This window comes from Electrona antarctica (assembly GCF_951216825.1).
Source record: "Electrona antarctica genome assembly, chromosome: 23".
Lineage (NCBI taxonomy): Eukaryota > Metazoa > Chordata > Actinopteri > Myctophiformes > Myctophidae > Electrona > Electrona antarctica.
Window position 1 is genome coordinate 15,782,473 of NC_136804.1, and position 14,947 is coordinate 15,797,419.

The 14,947-nt window shown below is 43.3% G+C and overlaps 1 protein-coding gene across 1 annotated transcript in view; it reads left to right on the forward strand.

Annotated features, from left to right (window-relative positions):
• Positions 1 to 9,483, forward strand: part of strip2 (striatin interacting protein 2) — a 46,635-nt gene extending 37,152 nt beyond the window's left edge. The window contains exons 13-21 of the mRNA XM_079494114.1: positions 2 to 73; positions 228 to 302; positions 864 to 961; positions 1,615 to 1,741; positions 4,488 to 4,588; positions 6,539 to 6,605; positions 6,941 to 7,045; positions 7,689 to 7,893; positions 9,224 to 9,483. Of these exons, the coding sequence (XP_079350240.1) occupies positions 2 to 73; positions 228 to 302; positions 864 to 961; positions 1,615 to 1,741; positions 4,488 to 4,588; positions 6,539 to 6,605; positions 6,941 to 7,045; positions 7,689 to 7,893; positions 9,224 to 9,477 (1,104 nt within the window). The 3' untranslated portion in view covers positions 9,478 to 9,483. The remainder of the gene's footprint in view (position 1; positions 74 to 227; positions 303 to 863; positions 962 to 1,614; positions 1,742 to 4,487; positions 4,589 to 6,538; positions 6,606 to 6,940; positions 7,046 to 7,688; positions 7,894 to 9,223) is intronic.
• Positions 9,484 to 14,947: the final 5,464 nt, after the last annotated feature.

Below are 14,947 nucleotides of genomic sequence, written 5' to 3' on the forward strand. Positions count from 1 at the left end.
GCACAAGTACGTGTCCATCGCAGAGGTACAGATCAAGAGAGAACAGGAGCTACAGCAGTGTCCAATGACTTTGGTCAGTTCTTAATCACAATACAAACCATTAAATATGATATCCATCCATTAAATATTTCCATTGTATTATGTATGTACAGTATATGCAAACCTTGAAAAATGGCTGGGTGTTGACCGTGTCCATACAAAGTTTGAAGTGCGTGTGTGTCATACAGGGGCAGGAGGAGGTGGAAGACACACCAACAGAGATGCTGTATCTGGGCATGCTCCCCAACCTCTCCCAGTATGTGGTAAGTACCTCCGGAACACCCTTCACTCCAAGCATCCTAGACATTTCTTCTTCCTGGATCCAAGGTGATGGAATATTGATAACTCCCCATATATGGAGTACACTGATGTCATCAATATGACATCATACTGGCCGTATGTTCATATTTGGGCATTGACTGACAGGGAACTCCATATATGGGAATAAATGTAGACATAGCACTCAATAGTGTATACTCATAGTTTCATTGTACAGATATTCTATTGTTAGATGGATCTTAGGTTCTTAGCTTATTTATAATTCTTGATGACTATTTTTTATGTATTGATGTATTGCCCTGTGTTGTTCTTTGCTCTGGATTAAGAGCGTCTGCTAAATGCCTAAATTATAAATGGTTTTCTGAAAAACCTATGTTGCTAATAATATAGCTAAAATGACACAGATATTGGCCCTGTTATAACCGAGTATGTAGTTGTTAACCGAGTATGCAAAATAAATTGTGATTATCTCAAATAAGTTGCGGTGAGGAGGTTGTGTTGTGACAGGCCTGCTATAACTGATGTCCAATGTTCTCTGGCGTCAGATTGCCCTGCTGAAGCTGCTACTGGCCGCCGCTCCCACCTCCAAAGCCAAGACGGACTCCATCAACATCTTGGCTGACGTCCTGCCTGAGGAAATGCCGTGAGTACACAAGACGATACCAAGCCGATCGCAGTACTTGCACGCTCTGCTTGCGAAAATGGAACATCTACAAGCTCACTATGACTATGTTGTACAATGAAGTATAAATCACTGTTGTACAATGAATTGTAGTACAATGAATTGTAGATTAATTTGTTTTAAATACATGTTTAGGAGACATTAAGCTTTGCTGCTGTAGGCTACTTGATGGTACGGTACTATAAAACATACATAAAGCTGTCTCAGAGGTGCACAGTTAGAAATGTTGCCTACCAACGACATTGTTGCGTCTTCCTGGAAGGTTAGCTCACAGAAATAGACATTTTAAATTCCCACCGATGTTTTGAACGGTAGGCAAACCACAGTTCCCCTCTGAGAGACGGAGCATGTAAACAGAAATGCAACCGTCCCTGGAGTGCGCATTAGTGAGGACCCGTGGAGATGATGTGTGTGTGTGTGTGTGTGTGTGTGTGTGTGTGTGTGTGTGTGTGTGTGTGTGTGTGTGTGTGTGTGTGTGTGTGTGTGTGTGTGTGTGTGTGTGTGTGTGTGTGTGTGTGTGTGTGTGTGTGTGTGTGTGTGTGTGTGTGTGTGTGTGTGTGTGTGTGTGTGTGTGTGTGTGTGTGTGTGTGTGTGTGTGTGTGTGTGTGTGTCAGCATCACGGTGCTGCAGAGCATGAAGCTGGGCATCGACGTGAACAGACACAAGGAGATCATTGTGAAGGCCATCTCTGCTCTGCTGCTACTGCTGCTCAAACACCTCAAACTCAACCACATATACCAGGTACACACAGTCACACCCACACACAGGCCTGGTCCATCCTGCGACCAGCACCTTGCCACAGCTCAGCATGTCATCGCTGTTGAGTGAAAACGTTCCCTTTTTATTACCATAATTTTTTTCTTTTAAATAGCCGATCTACAAGCTCACAACGAGTCACGATTGTGAGCTTGTAGATCAGTTATTATTATTATCTGCTTTTTAGCTATTAGCTGCTTTTGTGCGACACTCTTTTATGATGACGTCGTAGGTCATTCGTCATTTATGAAAAAAACATAGAAAGTTGAGATCAGGATGTGCGAGGTTCCTGCCCCGACATCAACGATATCTTTCTGTCTTCTCCTCATGTCTATCTCACCCCCCCCCCCCCCCCCTCTCTCTCCTTCATTCTGCTCTTCCATGTCTCCCTGCCCCCCATCGGGTTCACCTCAGCCATCCTCCCCACCCCCACACAGTTACTTACCTCCTGCATTAAAGCGCACCTCCATGGAGAGAGCAGGTCCTGTCTGTCGCGGTGGGGAGAGGAGGGGGGGATGGTATCGTCCTGCTTTACACTGATAGCCTGCGCTCAGTCAGAAACCCCTGGCTCAAAGAGAGAGAGAGAGAGAGAGAGAGAATCCATTTCAAAATCCCCCAAGTTCTCCCTTTTAAAGATGCTTTGGTTCTCATTTCAAGGAGTTGACATGCTGTTACAACTTACAATTCTGCTCTCGTTGGTATTTTTGCCCCCCGATTTTGATTGATTGAATACTTCATTAACAGTTTGCAAACAGTACAGTGGTACGAGCATGCAACAACGACGCTAAAAAGATGACACAAAGAGCCCCAGGGGCTTGTTTCCATTGTGGTCCTATGTATTGAATTCATCATGACATTTAAAGACATACAACAACATACATGAATTCATCAACACTAGTGTCAATAAGCATATATGTACAGAAAACGACCTTTGCTTCTAAAGAGCACAGGGCAAGTTTCTGACTGTGCTGTAAATATGGACTCTTCGTGAGACTGTCTATTTGTGACAGCCTGGCACCCATTTCTCGTAGTGACAGCCCATAACAGCTTGTGTTGTGAGCTTGTAGATCTGATATGTTCCGCTCCTTTTGTGTGACACTCTAACATGCAGAAGTAAAGTAGAGCATTAATTCACACACAAAAAAATATGGAGATACAAGATTTCTGCCCGGCAGCAGCGATATGCACATCGAAAAAGCAAGATCGGAATGCAGGTCTTCTTTTATTTATTTGTATTATTACCTGACAAAGGCAATTTATCTAATATGGTAGTTATACAATTGTTTTGTTTATTCATAGGCCTGTCCACCCAGCTGTCACCAACTTCAATGCATTCCATTTGCTTCCCAGTCTAAGGCGCATGTCATGGCATAGAATAGAACTAGAACCTTACATAGCCTTTGGTGCCAGGTAGGACTGTATGAGCTGTGAGTGTGGTAGCAATGGAGCGCCCTCTGCTGGCAGAGGAGGAGTGGGACACAAATGGATAAACACATTGGTTCATGCAAAGAGAACCCAGGGAGGGGAAGGCAAAGGAGCCAGTGCAGCAAGATAACTTATACACATTTGATTCATATCATTAGATTCATGTAGTCAATTTTCTTGTAGGTATGGCTGTCGCTATGATTTGTGATTTTGTTACTATTGATGCCACTGCTGTACCAGACCTACCAGACCTTTTACATTTTTTATGAGACATAATATTAGATGACAGCCAGAATCAATTATTTATATTTGTGAAGATGTGGCTGAGGTCATTTCTCTTTTGGTGGGTCTACCTCTCCTATAAATATGTCTCTTTATATTGTTACCCAGCCCCCGTACAATTGTTATAAATCAAGCCTGTCTAATTGGAATGTGTACTAGAAGTCAGCTTTTACAAATCTCTTAAACCCATCACTGCACAAACGACATACTGTAAATCTATCGGGAAGGAAGCAGAACGACTTATTATCTAATTAAGTCATTGTCGACTAAGACCCTGTACACTAATTAATTATATCATTTTTGAGAGGACAGCCCTAGATTAACTACAGATCAATTAGAGTTGTTCCGATACCGAAATTCTCTCTCTAGGTCGTCCTCAGACGAGCCCTCCATCGTTGCTTCCAGTCATCCCGGTTCTCCATACATCTGGCCAGCTCGTTGGTGCTTTGCACTCCTGTGTCTTTCTAGAGTACATGTAGATATGTTAATGTGGGACGTCCTCGTGACCGGCGCCCGTGTGTTGGTTCCCACAGCACTAACATGCTGGCTGGTAACTCTTGGTGTCTTTGGCAGTGTCCTGCTAACCTTATTCACCTGACTGCTATTTTCTGGCTAATATCACTTACACTACATTTAACAACTATTAATGGTTCTCAAACTTTGTAATTTCCTGAACGCCCATAACTCTGAGGAACCAAATGGTCCATTTGGTTCCATTAGTACACTCTCAGCCTTACTGACCTGTAAGGGTCCATTTGGAACCCCCTCAAGGAACCCAGAGGATCCCCGGTCACCAGTGTTCTAGGTTTTAGTTGTTGTTATTACACACCTATATTGGATCGGGTACTCTGTATCGGGAGATAACAATACGCAAGTTACTGTATGGGTATCGGGAAGGAAGAAATTGTATCGCTATGTCTCAAAGATCAATCCACAGTGGGAGAAGAGGGACTGTACTGTACACCGATGCAATGTGACTTTAAACAAGCAGAGACCGCTTTCCTCTGCTCCTCTGCTCCTGCAGTTTGAGATCGTCTCCCAGCACCTGGTGTTTGCCAACTGCATCCCGCTCATCCTCAAGTTCTTCAACCAGAACATCATGTCCTACATCAGTGCCAAAAACAGGTAAAGAAGCCTCTCCGTGCTCTGCTGTGATCCACAGCTTAACAATTTGAACCCTATGTTCCCTATTGTTGTGGCGAACGTTCCACGGAAATGGCCTAATCTTACTAGCGGACCCACTAAACAACGTGATGTACACCACCTGGACGCTGAGTGGCAAGCAGGGAGGCATTAACAGTTTAAGGGCCCCAGACGGAGATCACCGTCAAGTTCAAGTTCATGGTCAGTTTCCCAGGACTGATAAATGGGACGGAGATTAATGATATCAAAACCGGTCGCATCGCTCCACAGCCTAGGGGCGCTTGTTGCCCAATCCTCGGTGTTGCACAACAGTGACACGTCATCGAAAATGTTCCCTGCCTGTTTAGCGGACGAAAACAAAAATCTTAAAACGTTCATAACTCGCGATCTAAATCATCCCGTCTAATTATGAAAAAAGATCCTGTGTTAGACGGAGCTCCGCGGTCCAGTCGCTAGTCGCGATAGATTTATTCTTACCTCCCGTTGTCGATCGACTCTAGAGTGGTGTGGCTATTGTTAGCTGCTACACAGACATTCACAACAACTTCCGGTCCCCCGGTAAAAGTGGTCCGGTCGCTATAAATGATGGGCACATTTTATTAATGTATTAAATAGGTCCGGGCCCTCAAGGTGTTTTAATTGGCCCCATTGTTATACTCTTTGGTTTGAGGAATTTAACCCGGACCTACCAATCTCAGGGCACAACGCCACACTGATCTGGTTTATAGGGTCGGAGTAATATGTACTATATCCGTTTTAGTTTATAGGTTCTAATGTCTGGCTTGGAAACTTTTATTTTAGCGCTTGTCTTCTCTGCATTCCGTAGTCAAGTGTACAGTATGTTCTCTATGCCTGTATGCATTGTGTGCTCGGCCAGTCACAAACGTTCTCTTGACACAGTACTCGTGGTAGGCCTATATTAAAGACACAAAAGATTTGTATGAAATAATTTTGGACTACAAGATCGTGTGTAAAAAGTGAGTACATTTTAGTGTCACAGCAGTATATACGCTGCATATAATTGTGGCATGTCCACGGCAGGGCCCCTCAGTTTGGCCATATGCAGTTACGAAATGATATACCCTAACATAAGGCCACAGTGGCCTTGATGGCATGCCTGCACTGCCCCAGTTCCCCCAGCTGATTTTTCTCCTTTGTTGCTTTCCTGTCATTACCATTTTTAGGCACCAGTTGTCTTGTTGAGATTGTGAATACTTAAATCACCCCTTACATCCCCATCTTCAAATGGGTCCGCTCAGTGACCGATTAGCTTAAAGTCGAGTATGTATGAACTTTTAAAGGAGCATTCAGTGATTTGGGTGATTTGGAAAACCACCCAGTCCGCCCCGGTAACAAAATGTGCACATGCACACTCTACAGTGGGGGGAAGTGCAACAGGCCAACAGCATGTGCACCAAGGCCCGCCCCCACTCGATCATGATTGGAGGAAGGCCCCTCTCATCCTGATTGGATGAAGGCTTTGCCACCCGCCACCAAAACTGAAACTAGGGTTTTTTGACCCCAGGGGCTCACTGGGGACAGGGAGGAACTCCTTATATGGTCAGCACACTCTATAGTAGGGAGGATTATCTAGAAAAAAAGAAGAAATAAGTGATATTTGAATTAAGTCAAATCACTGAATATACCTTTAAGTTTGTAATGTTGATAATTATGAAATGCTTTTTGTAAATGAATAGTAAATATATGTGAAATTAACTATTTTTTTCCTTCATTTATCTAATTTATAGTTATACTACAGTATGTACAAAAATATACGGTACCTAAAATCATTATTTTCCTTTGATGTCCTTGCTGCCCTAGCTGACATCAAAATAATTTTCATCACTAAAAATGCCCATAAAATTATGAAATTCTAGGCCTTGTTATGTCTGTATGTGATGTAAACGGTCCCCGTGTGTGTGGTCTTTGCAGTATTTGTGTGTTGGACTTCCCTCACTGTGTGGTCCATGAGATGCCCGAACTGACTGCAGAGAGCCTGGTGAGTCCACAGCTGTTAGTTAGGGAAAATTAGCAAAAGTTGTGGCAAATCTGCAAAAAATGCTTACCACTAGTTTTCTTCACAGATATGTTCATAAAGGTGTCTACTATCACAGAAAAATCTGTGATAGTAGTTTTCAGTAAAAATGACTCCCTGGCCATAAAATCGGCCCTGCCTGCTCTTGTATGTCCCAGACATGCGTAATAACTAATATGCCATGTTATGCATATCTCAATGGATGTCTGGTGTTTTCTTTTCTGTGTGTGTGTGTGTGTGTGTGTGTGTGTGTGTGTGTGTGTGCGCGTGTGTGTGTGCGTGCACGTGCACATTTCCAGGAAGCAGGTGACTGTAATCAGTTTTGTTGGAGGAATCTGTTCTCCTGTATCAATCTGCTGAGGATTCTCAACAAGCTGACCAAATGGAAGCACTCCAGGACCATGGTACACACACACACACACACACACACACACACACACACACACACAAACAAACATTATTTTGGAACAATTGTGACCTTTTGTCATATAATCGGTTCAGTAATATAAAAGAAGACATATCACAGGTTGTTTTCTAATCACTTGCTTTTCGATGTGCACAGTACATAACTTTATTTGAGGATCTAAACAGCGGCAGGTATAGTTTCTGTCTCGGGGTCTCGCAAGATTTGGCTGCCAGACAGGAAACTGTGGACAGTCTTGCGATACTTGGCACGTTCAGAAACGTACTTTGTGCTCTTTAGATACCTCTATAAAATTACACAGTGTACTGTACACATCGAAAAGCAACAGACAATGATGTGTTATAGGTCTTCTGTTATTTTCCAGAAGTGATTACTTTACAATGGTCTCAGTCATTCAGAAATAATGTTTGTTCATGAGCTGGTCACAGGGCTCTCCAATGCTTCCACCGAACTTCCGGTTGTAGCTTGGCTCCCATGGTGCGACGATTCTGCCGTCTGTAATTGTATGATAGCGAAAATGACGTTGGTGTCTTTACCTTATTTTTCATATACCTTGCCCGGAAGTAGGACAAGTTATTCTGTGTGCATAGATCCCACTCCAATGAGCTGTTGTGTCCCGTCAGATGCTGGTGGTGTTCAAGTCAGCTCCCATCCTGAAGAGGGCGCTGAAGGTGAAGCAGGCCATGATGCAGCTGTACGTGCTCAAGCTGCTGAAGATCCAGACCAAGTACCTGGGCCGCCAGTGGCGCAAGAGCAACATGAAGACCATGTCGGCCATCTACCAGAAGGTCCGACACCGCCTCAACGACGACTGGGCCTACGGCAACGGTGAGGAACGCAGCCTGATTAAACCCATTAAGGGTCCGTGTGTGTGTGTGTGTGTGTGGGTGTGGGTGTGTGGGTGTGGGTGTGATGTGTTTCCATGGTAACAAGGAAAAGGGACACTCTGGATCTGTGTATCTGTCACTGCAGGTGGCAGAAAGAGAGAGAGAGCACCTGACTCTGTAGCCCTTCTTCTTGGCAACCTCTCTCTATCGATTTATGCTAGCAACTGAAAAATATATGGCTACCATGCAGACGTATCTTATTTTTCCTCTTCTGTGATCTCTTTTTCTCAGTGGTTTCCAAACTTTTTCTTGTCAAAGACCCCCAAATTGACGCTAATTATCCTGCGGACGCCCATATGAAAAGATATGCCAGGGACCCCCCCATAAGAGAAGATTTTTACGGTTCTAGCACTGATTCTCAACCCGTTTAATTTCAAGGACCCCCAGTTTGACCTGCAATAGGCTACGGACCCCCATTTAATGACATTAATGATTTAATGAAGGATTTATATATTTAAAATCAATGTTAATTTAACTCTGAGAGTGTACCGGGTCCATTTGGTTCCATTTGTACACTCTTGAGTTACAGACCCATACAGGTCCATTTGGTTCCAAACTATCATTTAGCCGGGGACCCCCTGGAACTCCCTGGAACTCCCTCAAGAACCCCTGGGAACTTTGGGAACCACTCATTTAGATGGCACGCTATCTAATTCAGATCAATTCTAGGTTAATTGTTTACCATCCAATAGAGGGTATGCGCATGCATAACGTGAGTGGCAATGCGAGTGGCAAAGTAATCAGATAGGACATTTCTGTTTGGATGTATGGGCTGTCAAGGCCAGAAAGCCACTCAGTCAGTAGGCTTTCCTGCATAACCTCCGGGTATGATGATGGTCATGTCACTGGATACCCTCTATAGTTTCTAGAATGTTATTTAGATGCCATGTTGCTACAACAGATGCTAGATATATTGGTTACCGTGTCCTAGCTTCTATGATGCACACAACATTGTTCTCTCTAGTCTCTGCACTCTAAATAATAATAATCACTTACTTATTTACTCTAAGTAAAGTATGTGATTATTACTGCCTGCAGAACACTGTCAATGTTAGGCCAAAGCGCCACTGCAGCCATCGAGCGTCCGTCAGCATCGCGTCATCGTCAACGCAGGGGATCAATGATGGGTGCTCCACGTCGTCTGGACGGTGTCGCCCATTCGCAATTGTCGAAACGCAATGCACTCAGTGGAGTCCCGGTCTTACATCTCTCTCTCTGTCTTCCGCTACCTCCCCCCCCCCCCCCCCCCCCCCCCCAAACAACCCACCCAGACATTGACGCGCGGCCGTGGGACTTCCAGGCGGAGGAGTGCGCGCTGCGCGAGAGCATCGAGAAGTTCAACGGCCGCCGCTACGACCAGAACCGCATGAACGGCGAGTTTGCTCCCGTGGACAACTGCCTGCAGAGTGTGCTGGGCCAGCGCGTGGAGCTGCCCGACGACTTCCACTACAGCTACGAGATGTGGCTGGAGAGGGAGGTGTTCTCCCAGCCCATCCAGTGGGACGGGCTGCTGCAGGACCACTGATGGTGGGGGGGGGGGGGGGGGGGGGGGATGGGGGTAGCAGCACCAGCGATGGGAGAAAGAGAATTACTGGGTTAGAGGAAGTGAGGAAGATGGAGCAAGGGATGATGGGGGCTGCTGCAGATTTGAGGGATGGTTGGATGTAGACCAGGGCAACATATCGATGTTCTATCGGTATCGTGAAGGCTACAATAATCTCTCAAGAACAGATTCTGAGCTGCGCTACCGGAAAACAAACAGCAGAAAGCGCTGTTTCCTTTTTTTGCCGGGGATGTCGCCCTGGATTTTTGGAAATTATCATAGTGACATATTGCAAGTGTTCACTTCAGCCCTAGTTTTATACTTGTCGAATGTTTTAAGATTTCTTTTTTTATCTGATCAAATGAATTGTCACTATCGATTTTATCGTCACAATTTTGATATTATCGTCATAATATTGATATTGAGGTATTCGGTCACAAATAGTATCATATTTGATTTCATCCATCGTCCAGGGGCTTAAAGGATTGAGGTTGAGGATAGAGAATTGTATGTGGTTGGGGCTGCTCCTTCCTTTGACTCTCAGACAACAACACGCACAAACGTAGATGCCACACACACACACACATGACACAAACGTGCCTATGACTACTGTGAGCATACATGTACCTGATGGGCAGAAGCAAACACACACACACATACCTTGTTGCAAAACAAATTCACCACAACAGACAAGGGTGTCCTTTTATAATTAAAAAAGGACCACTTTTATTTTCAACCCAACTCTTCATATTATTAGTCTTCACTAAGGCTCATTTCTGTCTGCTCACTCATGTAAACGGTTCAGAAACCTGCCCGGTGACACCAGTGGTGCCGGTACAACGCATCATTATTCATTTATTTTTTTATATTGCAATAACAATGCCTTCTATTATAGCAACCTACTATCCCAGGAAGAGAGAGACTGTAGTTTCCATCAGCACAGAAACCCCACCGATGATCTGACATTGATAGGCAGGTTTTTGAACTGTCCACAGCCACCCTACTGATGAATTATGTATGTCTTCGTATGCGGTTTTATGTCCGTTTTATAAAGATAGACATTGTCAATTATTATTAATTTTAGCATTCGATTTGTTTTGTGTAATAACACCAGGGTAACTTTGATAATGGGGGGGGGTTCCTTGAATGTGGTAGTGATGCTTGTAGCACCAAAAACCTAATATCTAGCTATAAGTGATGAGTTGCTTGTGATATGTATGTGAGGACATTGTGATGGTTATTGGGAAGACCAGGAGAAGCTTGCTTGAAATGGGGGGCTGTAGGGATCCGGGATTGGAGCGTTGATGGCACTTGCTTTGACTCAGTGACGCCTGCCAGAGAGAGAGAGAGAGACCTTCTCGCGGCACACATCTCTGAACAAGCTATTCCTGAGAGGAACTGGGGATCACCCATCTGTTCTCGGGGCCTCCCACAGGCATGGGGATGTCAGTTAATATCTTAAAACACGACAGACTCTTTCAAAGCGAAAGCCCAGAGACTACCAGAGACTCTTATCTGTGACGCCATCGAGACAAACTTTGTTTGATTGCAATTCTAACCTGCAATTCTAACCATGATTGTTAAAATCAGTGGTTCTCAAACTCAAAATATCTATATGTGTTAGGCCATGGACCCCCCCATAACTCTGACAGTGTACAAACGGAACCTAATGGTCCGTTTGGTTCCATTTGCAAACTGTCATAGTTAGACATATATATCGTCCCTATAACTATCAATAACTTTGCTGGGAACCCCCTTTAAGCCCCTCAAGGACCCCCCGGGGGTCCACCGGAGCACATTTTGACAACCACTGGTTCAAATGAATGCTGAGAATGAAGATGCATTAACTGCTCTCAACCTGGTCCCGGCCCCCACATGTTTTGCGCTTCCCTTCCGCCCTGACAACAGCACAATAAAACCACTGAGCTTCCACGTGGCCTTGGCGAGCATTCTGCCGCTCTTGCTGGTGAAGAACAGAGTCGACACACACAAAAAGAAAAAACAGTGCTATTGTTTTTTTTTCCTCCTCTGATGTCTCTTGGCACCTCATGTCATTTCCTCACCCTAAACTACCTACGCAGAGTTCTCGAAGTTGTTCTTTTAAGCTTAATTTGTTGTACTGTATACTCTGTTGCATGTTTATATCGACACGTTTATCATTCAGAGATTAGTCGTTTACATCGAGCTTCGTGGTTGTGCGACAAAGCATATATTAGAAGTCTAAGTTAGTGATGCACGGGTCTACATGCAACACGCAGTTTCCCGCATGTTTTGATCAGCTTCAGATGCAATTATTGCGGGTTCAGGTGGGCGGGTCAGCCCTGCCCGCGAAGATGTATGGTTCGGGTCGGTTAGCAGATCTTTTTTCCGGGTTCGCTGTGTCTGGTACGTCTCTCCAAAACAAAAAAAAACAGACCCACGCATCACTACCACTTCTAAATATCCTGGAATGTTCTAAAGCACAGAGCATGTTTGTCCGCCATATCGTTTGGTTTGGTTTTGATGTTGTTGGTGAACAACTGTCCCGAAACTTGGTTGAGCAAACGAGGTTGAGTTTCGGTGTAGCCAATCATCTTCGAACAGACCGAGACAGATCTTTATAAAGACAATCTATGAGTGATTCTGCTGCCAAAAAGCTGCATTTTTTTTAAATATTTGGATTGGTTCTCCTTCATGATGACAAGCAATGTTTCTGGCACACTTAAAGCTGTGTGTTTTTTTTCCTCATGCCAACGTTGGATTTTATTCCACGTTTGTTCATTATATAAGCTGTTTTTCTGAATGGTCAGTTCTTTGAAAATGAATATTGTATATGTTCCTCTAGATTCTCAGGTTTTATGATGATATATTGTGAAAGTTTGAAAAGGTTTCCTTGCTAATGTCTAGCTCACTACTTGTACAGTATGTGTGAATAATACACAAATTGTCGATAAAATACACAAATTGTCGATAATATAATAACTGACGCACTGAACATTTACTGTGTAGACCACTGTAGGAGTATTACCACACATTCATGCAGTCGGTGAATAATGGCTGAATATGAAGTTGTATATGTCATGTTTCAGACATTTGTTTCATTGCATTTTGTGCCAAAGTTGAGTGCCATGATTTTGTCATTTCAATGTAATTTCTTCATTGTTGCCTCATGATGGCCATGGTCGTATGTGTTGTTCTCTGGTCAGCATACGATTTTTGCAATACAAAACGTTTCTTTATACCATGCAGGAACATGTTAACAGTATTATCACATCATTGATAATACTGCTTATTATGTTGTCTTTCTGGTCGTTGACCAGACATGTTTAGTGTTGTATGGATGTTACTACTATGTGTGCTTTCATTATAAAGGTTTCCACATCTCTAGTCTAGGAGAATACTTGTTGAAGGAGTTCGGGGGTATGTGCAATTACGGATCCATAGAGGCATTATTCAATAGAGTGACATATTAGAATTGCTTAATAAACCATTATGAAAACCTTTTGGGTTATATATTTGATTGTTTGTAATATAAATGGTAAATGATGCAGCCTATGAAATGAAATTCTCTCACCCACTACTCTTGAACAGAACTTGGGGTCAAACTGCGTGCGTGCGTGCTTGCGTGTGTGTGTGCGCGCGTGCGTTCGATTCTCTCTGGACACTAAACATAAGTATGGGGTAAAAGGGTATGATCAGGTCTTGGAAAGAATCAAACAGTTAAATGAAGTCACAGAGCGTGTCTTTGAACAGCATCATTTAATATAGGATTGAACAGTGAAATGACACAATTTTGAAAAGCTTTGTTTAACCCATTTAGGATGGGAATCCCTTATATTTAGCTATTAAACAATCATGGAAAGAAAGGTTGGGGGAAAAAAAGGTAACTTAAACATTTATTTTCTTCCGTCCAGGTTCCATTTATAAAAACGGTTGAGCGCAGCAGTCAGTTGAATCCGATCAAGCAGATCCTGCACACAACAAAACGCTTTGGTTAGTTGACATTATTTATTTATATATACACACGTTTATTTGGACGGGCAGTGCTTATTAAGGGACATTACATTTAAAATGTAATGTAAATACACCGGATTTAGCAAGAATGCCAATTCCCATCCGTAGTTGCCAGTGCCATACAGAAAACATTACAAACAGCACATGAACATCAAATTCCTTCATGGCTCTTAAATTATGAACTGTTCTAAAGGCTTACCAAAAGTTGTGAATAACACAAAGTGGTCTCAACGATCAAGTCGCACTTCCTGTTGGGGACAAGACGTTTAATTTTATTTTGCGTTGACCTTTTGGGATGAACACAGGTTTATAAAGACTGTAATACATTGAATTACTTTGCCAATTATAATATAACACAAAGAAAATCCAATTAATGAAATGAACACCTGATAGCTTTAGGTTCAACACCTTTTTATAAACCCCTCACTATCGTGTCGGATGTGTAGGTCATGTCTTCGTTTGCTTTCAAGAATAGAAGACTATTTTCCAATTTTAAGGCGCTGGGAAATGCAATTGCTACAGGCGCTTCTCGATGGCGTGACCGTCACACCTGGTCTCGCCTGTGGCTGCCGCTGATTGGTCCGGCCCGCCACGATCTGATTCATCGCTAGTCCCTGAGCAGCACCAGATGTCCCGCCACCCATTCATGGCCTGGAAGAGAATTTTCCATTCTTTTTTTCCCATAGTCTATGGGGAAAAAATGAATGGAAACGTTTCAGAAAGTATTATTATTAATTGTATTTAAATGGGGAAAAATGAATGTATTTTACAAGGAAAATGTATTGTATTTTACAAATGTACATTACAAATTATACAAATGTATTGTATTTTACAAGGAAAATGTTGAAAGGTCAACTTTCAACTTTGGGTCAGTCTACATGTAAAAGTGCCCAAAGTTGAAGGTTGATGCTTTGGGTCAGTCTACATGTAAAAGTGCCCAAAGTTGAAAGAAGGTTGTCAAATGAACTGAAACTGAAGCAATGGTGTAATTGTGCCCAAATCTGAAGTTAGGTGGTCAAATGACCTGGAACTGAAGCAATTCAGTAAAGGTCAACGCTTCCTCATGGGGTCATTTTAGTGCCTATGACCTCCAGTAAAGGGTAAAATACTCTTCTTGGTTGTGGGAACAACATATCCAACGATGAGGACTCCAGGCCCAAAGATGTCCCCCTGGCAACTGTTTCAACTTTTACATGTAAAAGTGCCCAAAGTTGAAGGGCAGAGCTTCAACTTCAGCTACTCAGTACCCAAGGTTGAAGCCCTTCAACATATCCAACGAGTTTTAGGCCTAGATTTAGGGTAGGATTGAACCAGTGGCACTGTAGCCATACAAAGGCCTAGGGTTCCCAGATTGTAAAATGTTTTTCCTCCATCTTGGGAGAGTATGTAGGCCTTTCACTGGACCTCCTAGCCACTAAGATGACCACAGGCCCACCACTTAAAGACCACATGTTAGGGT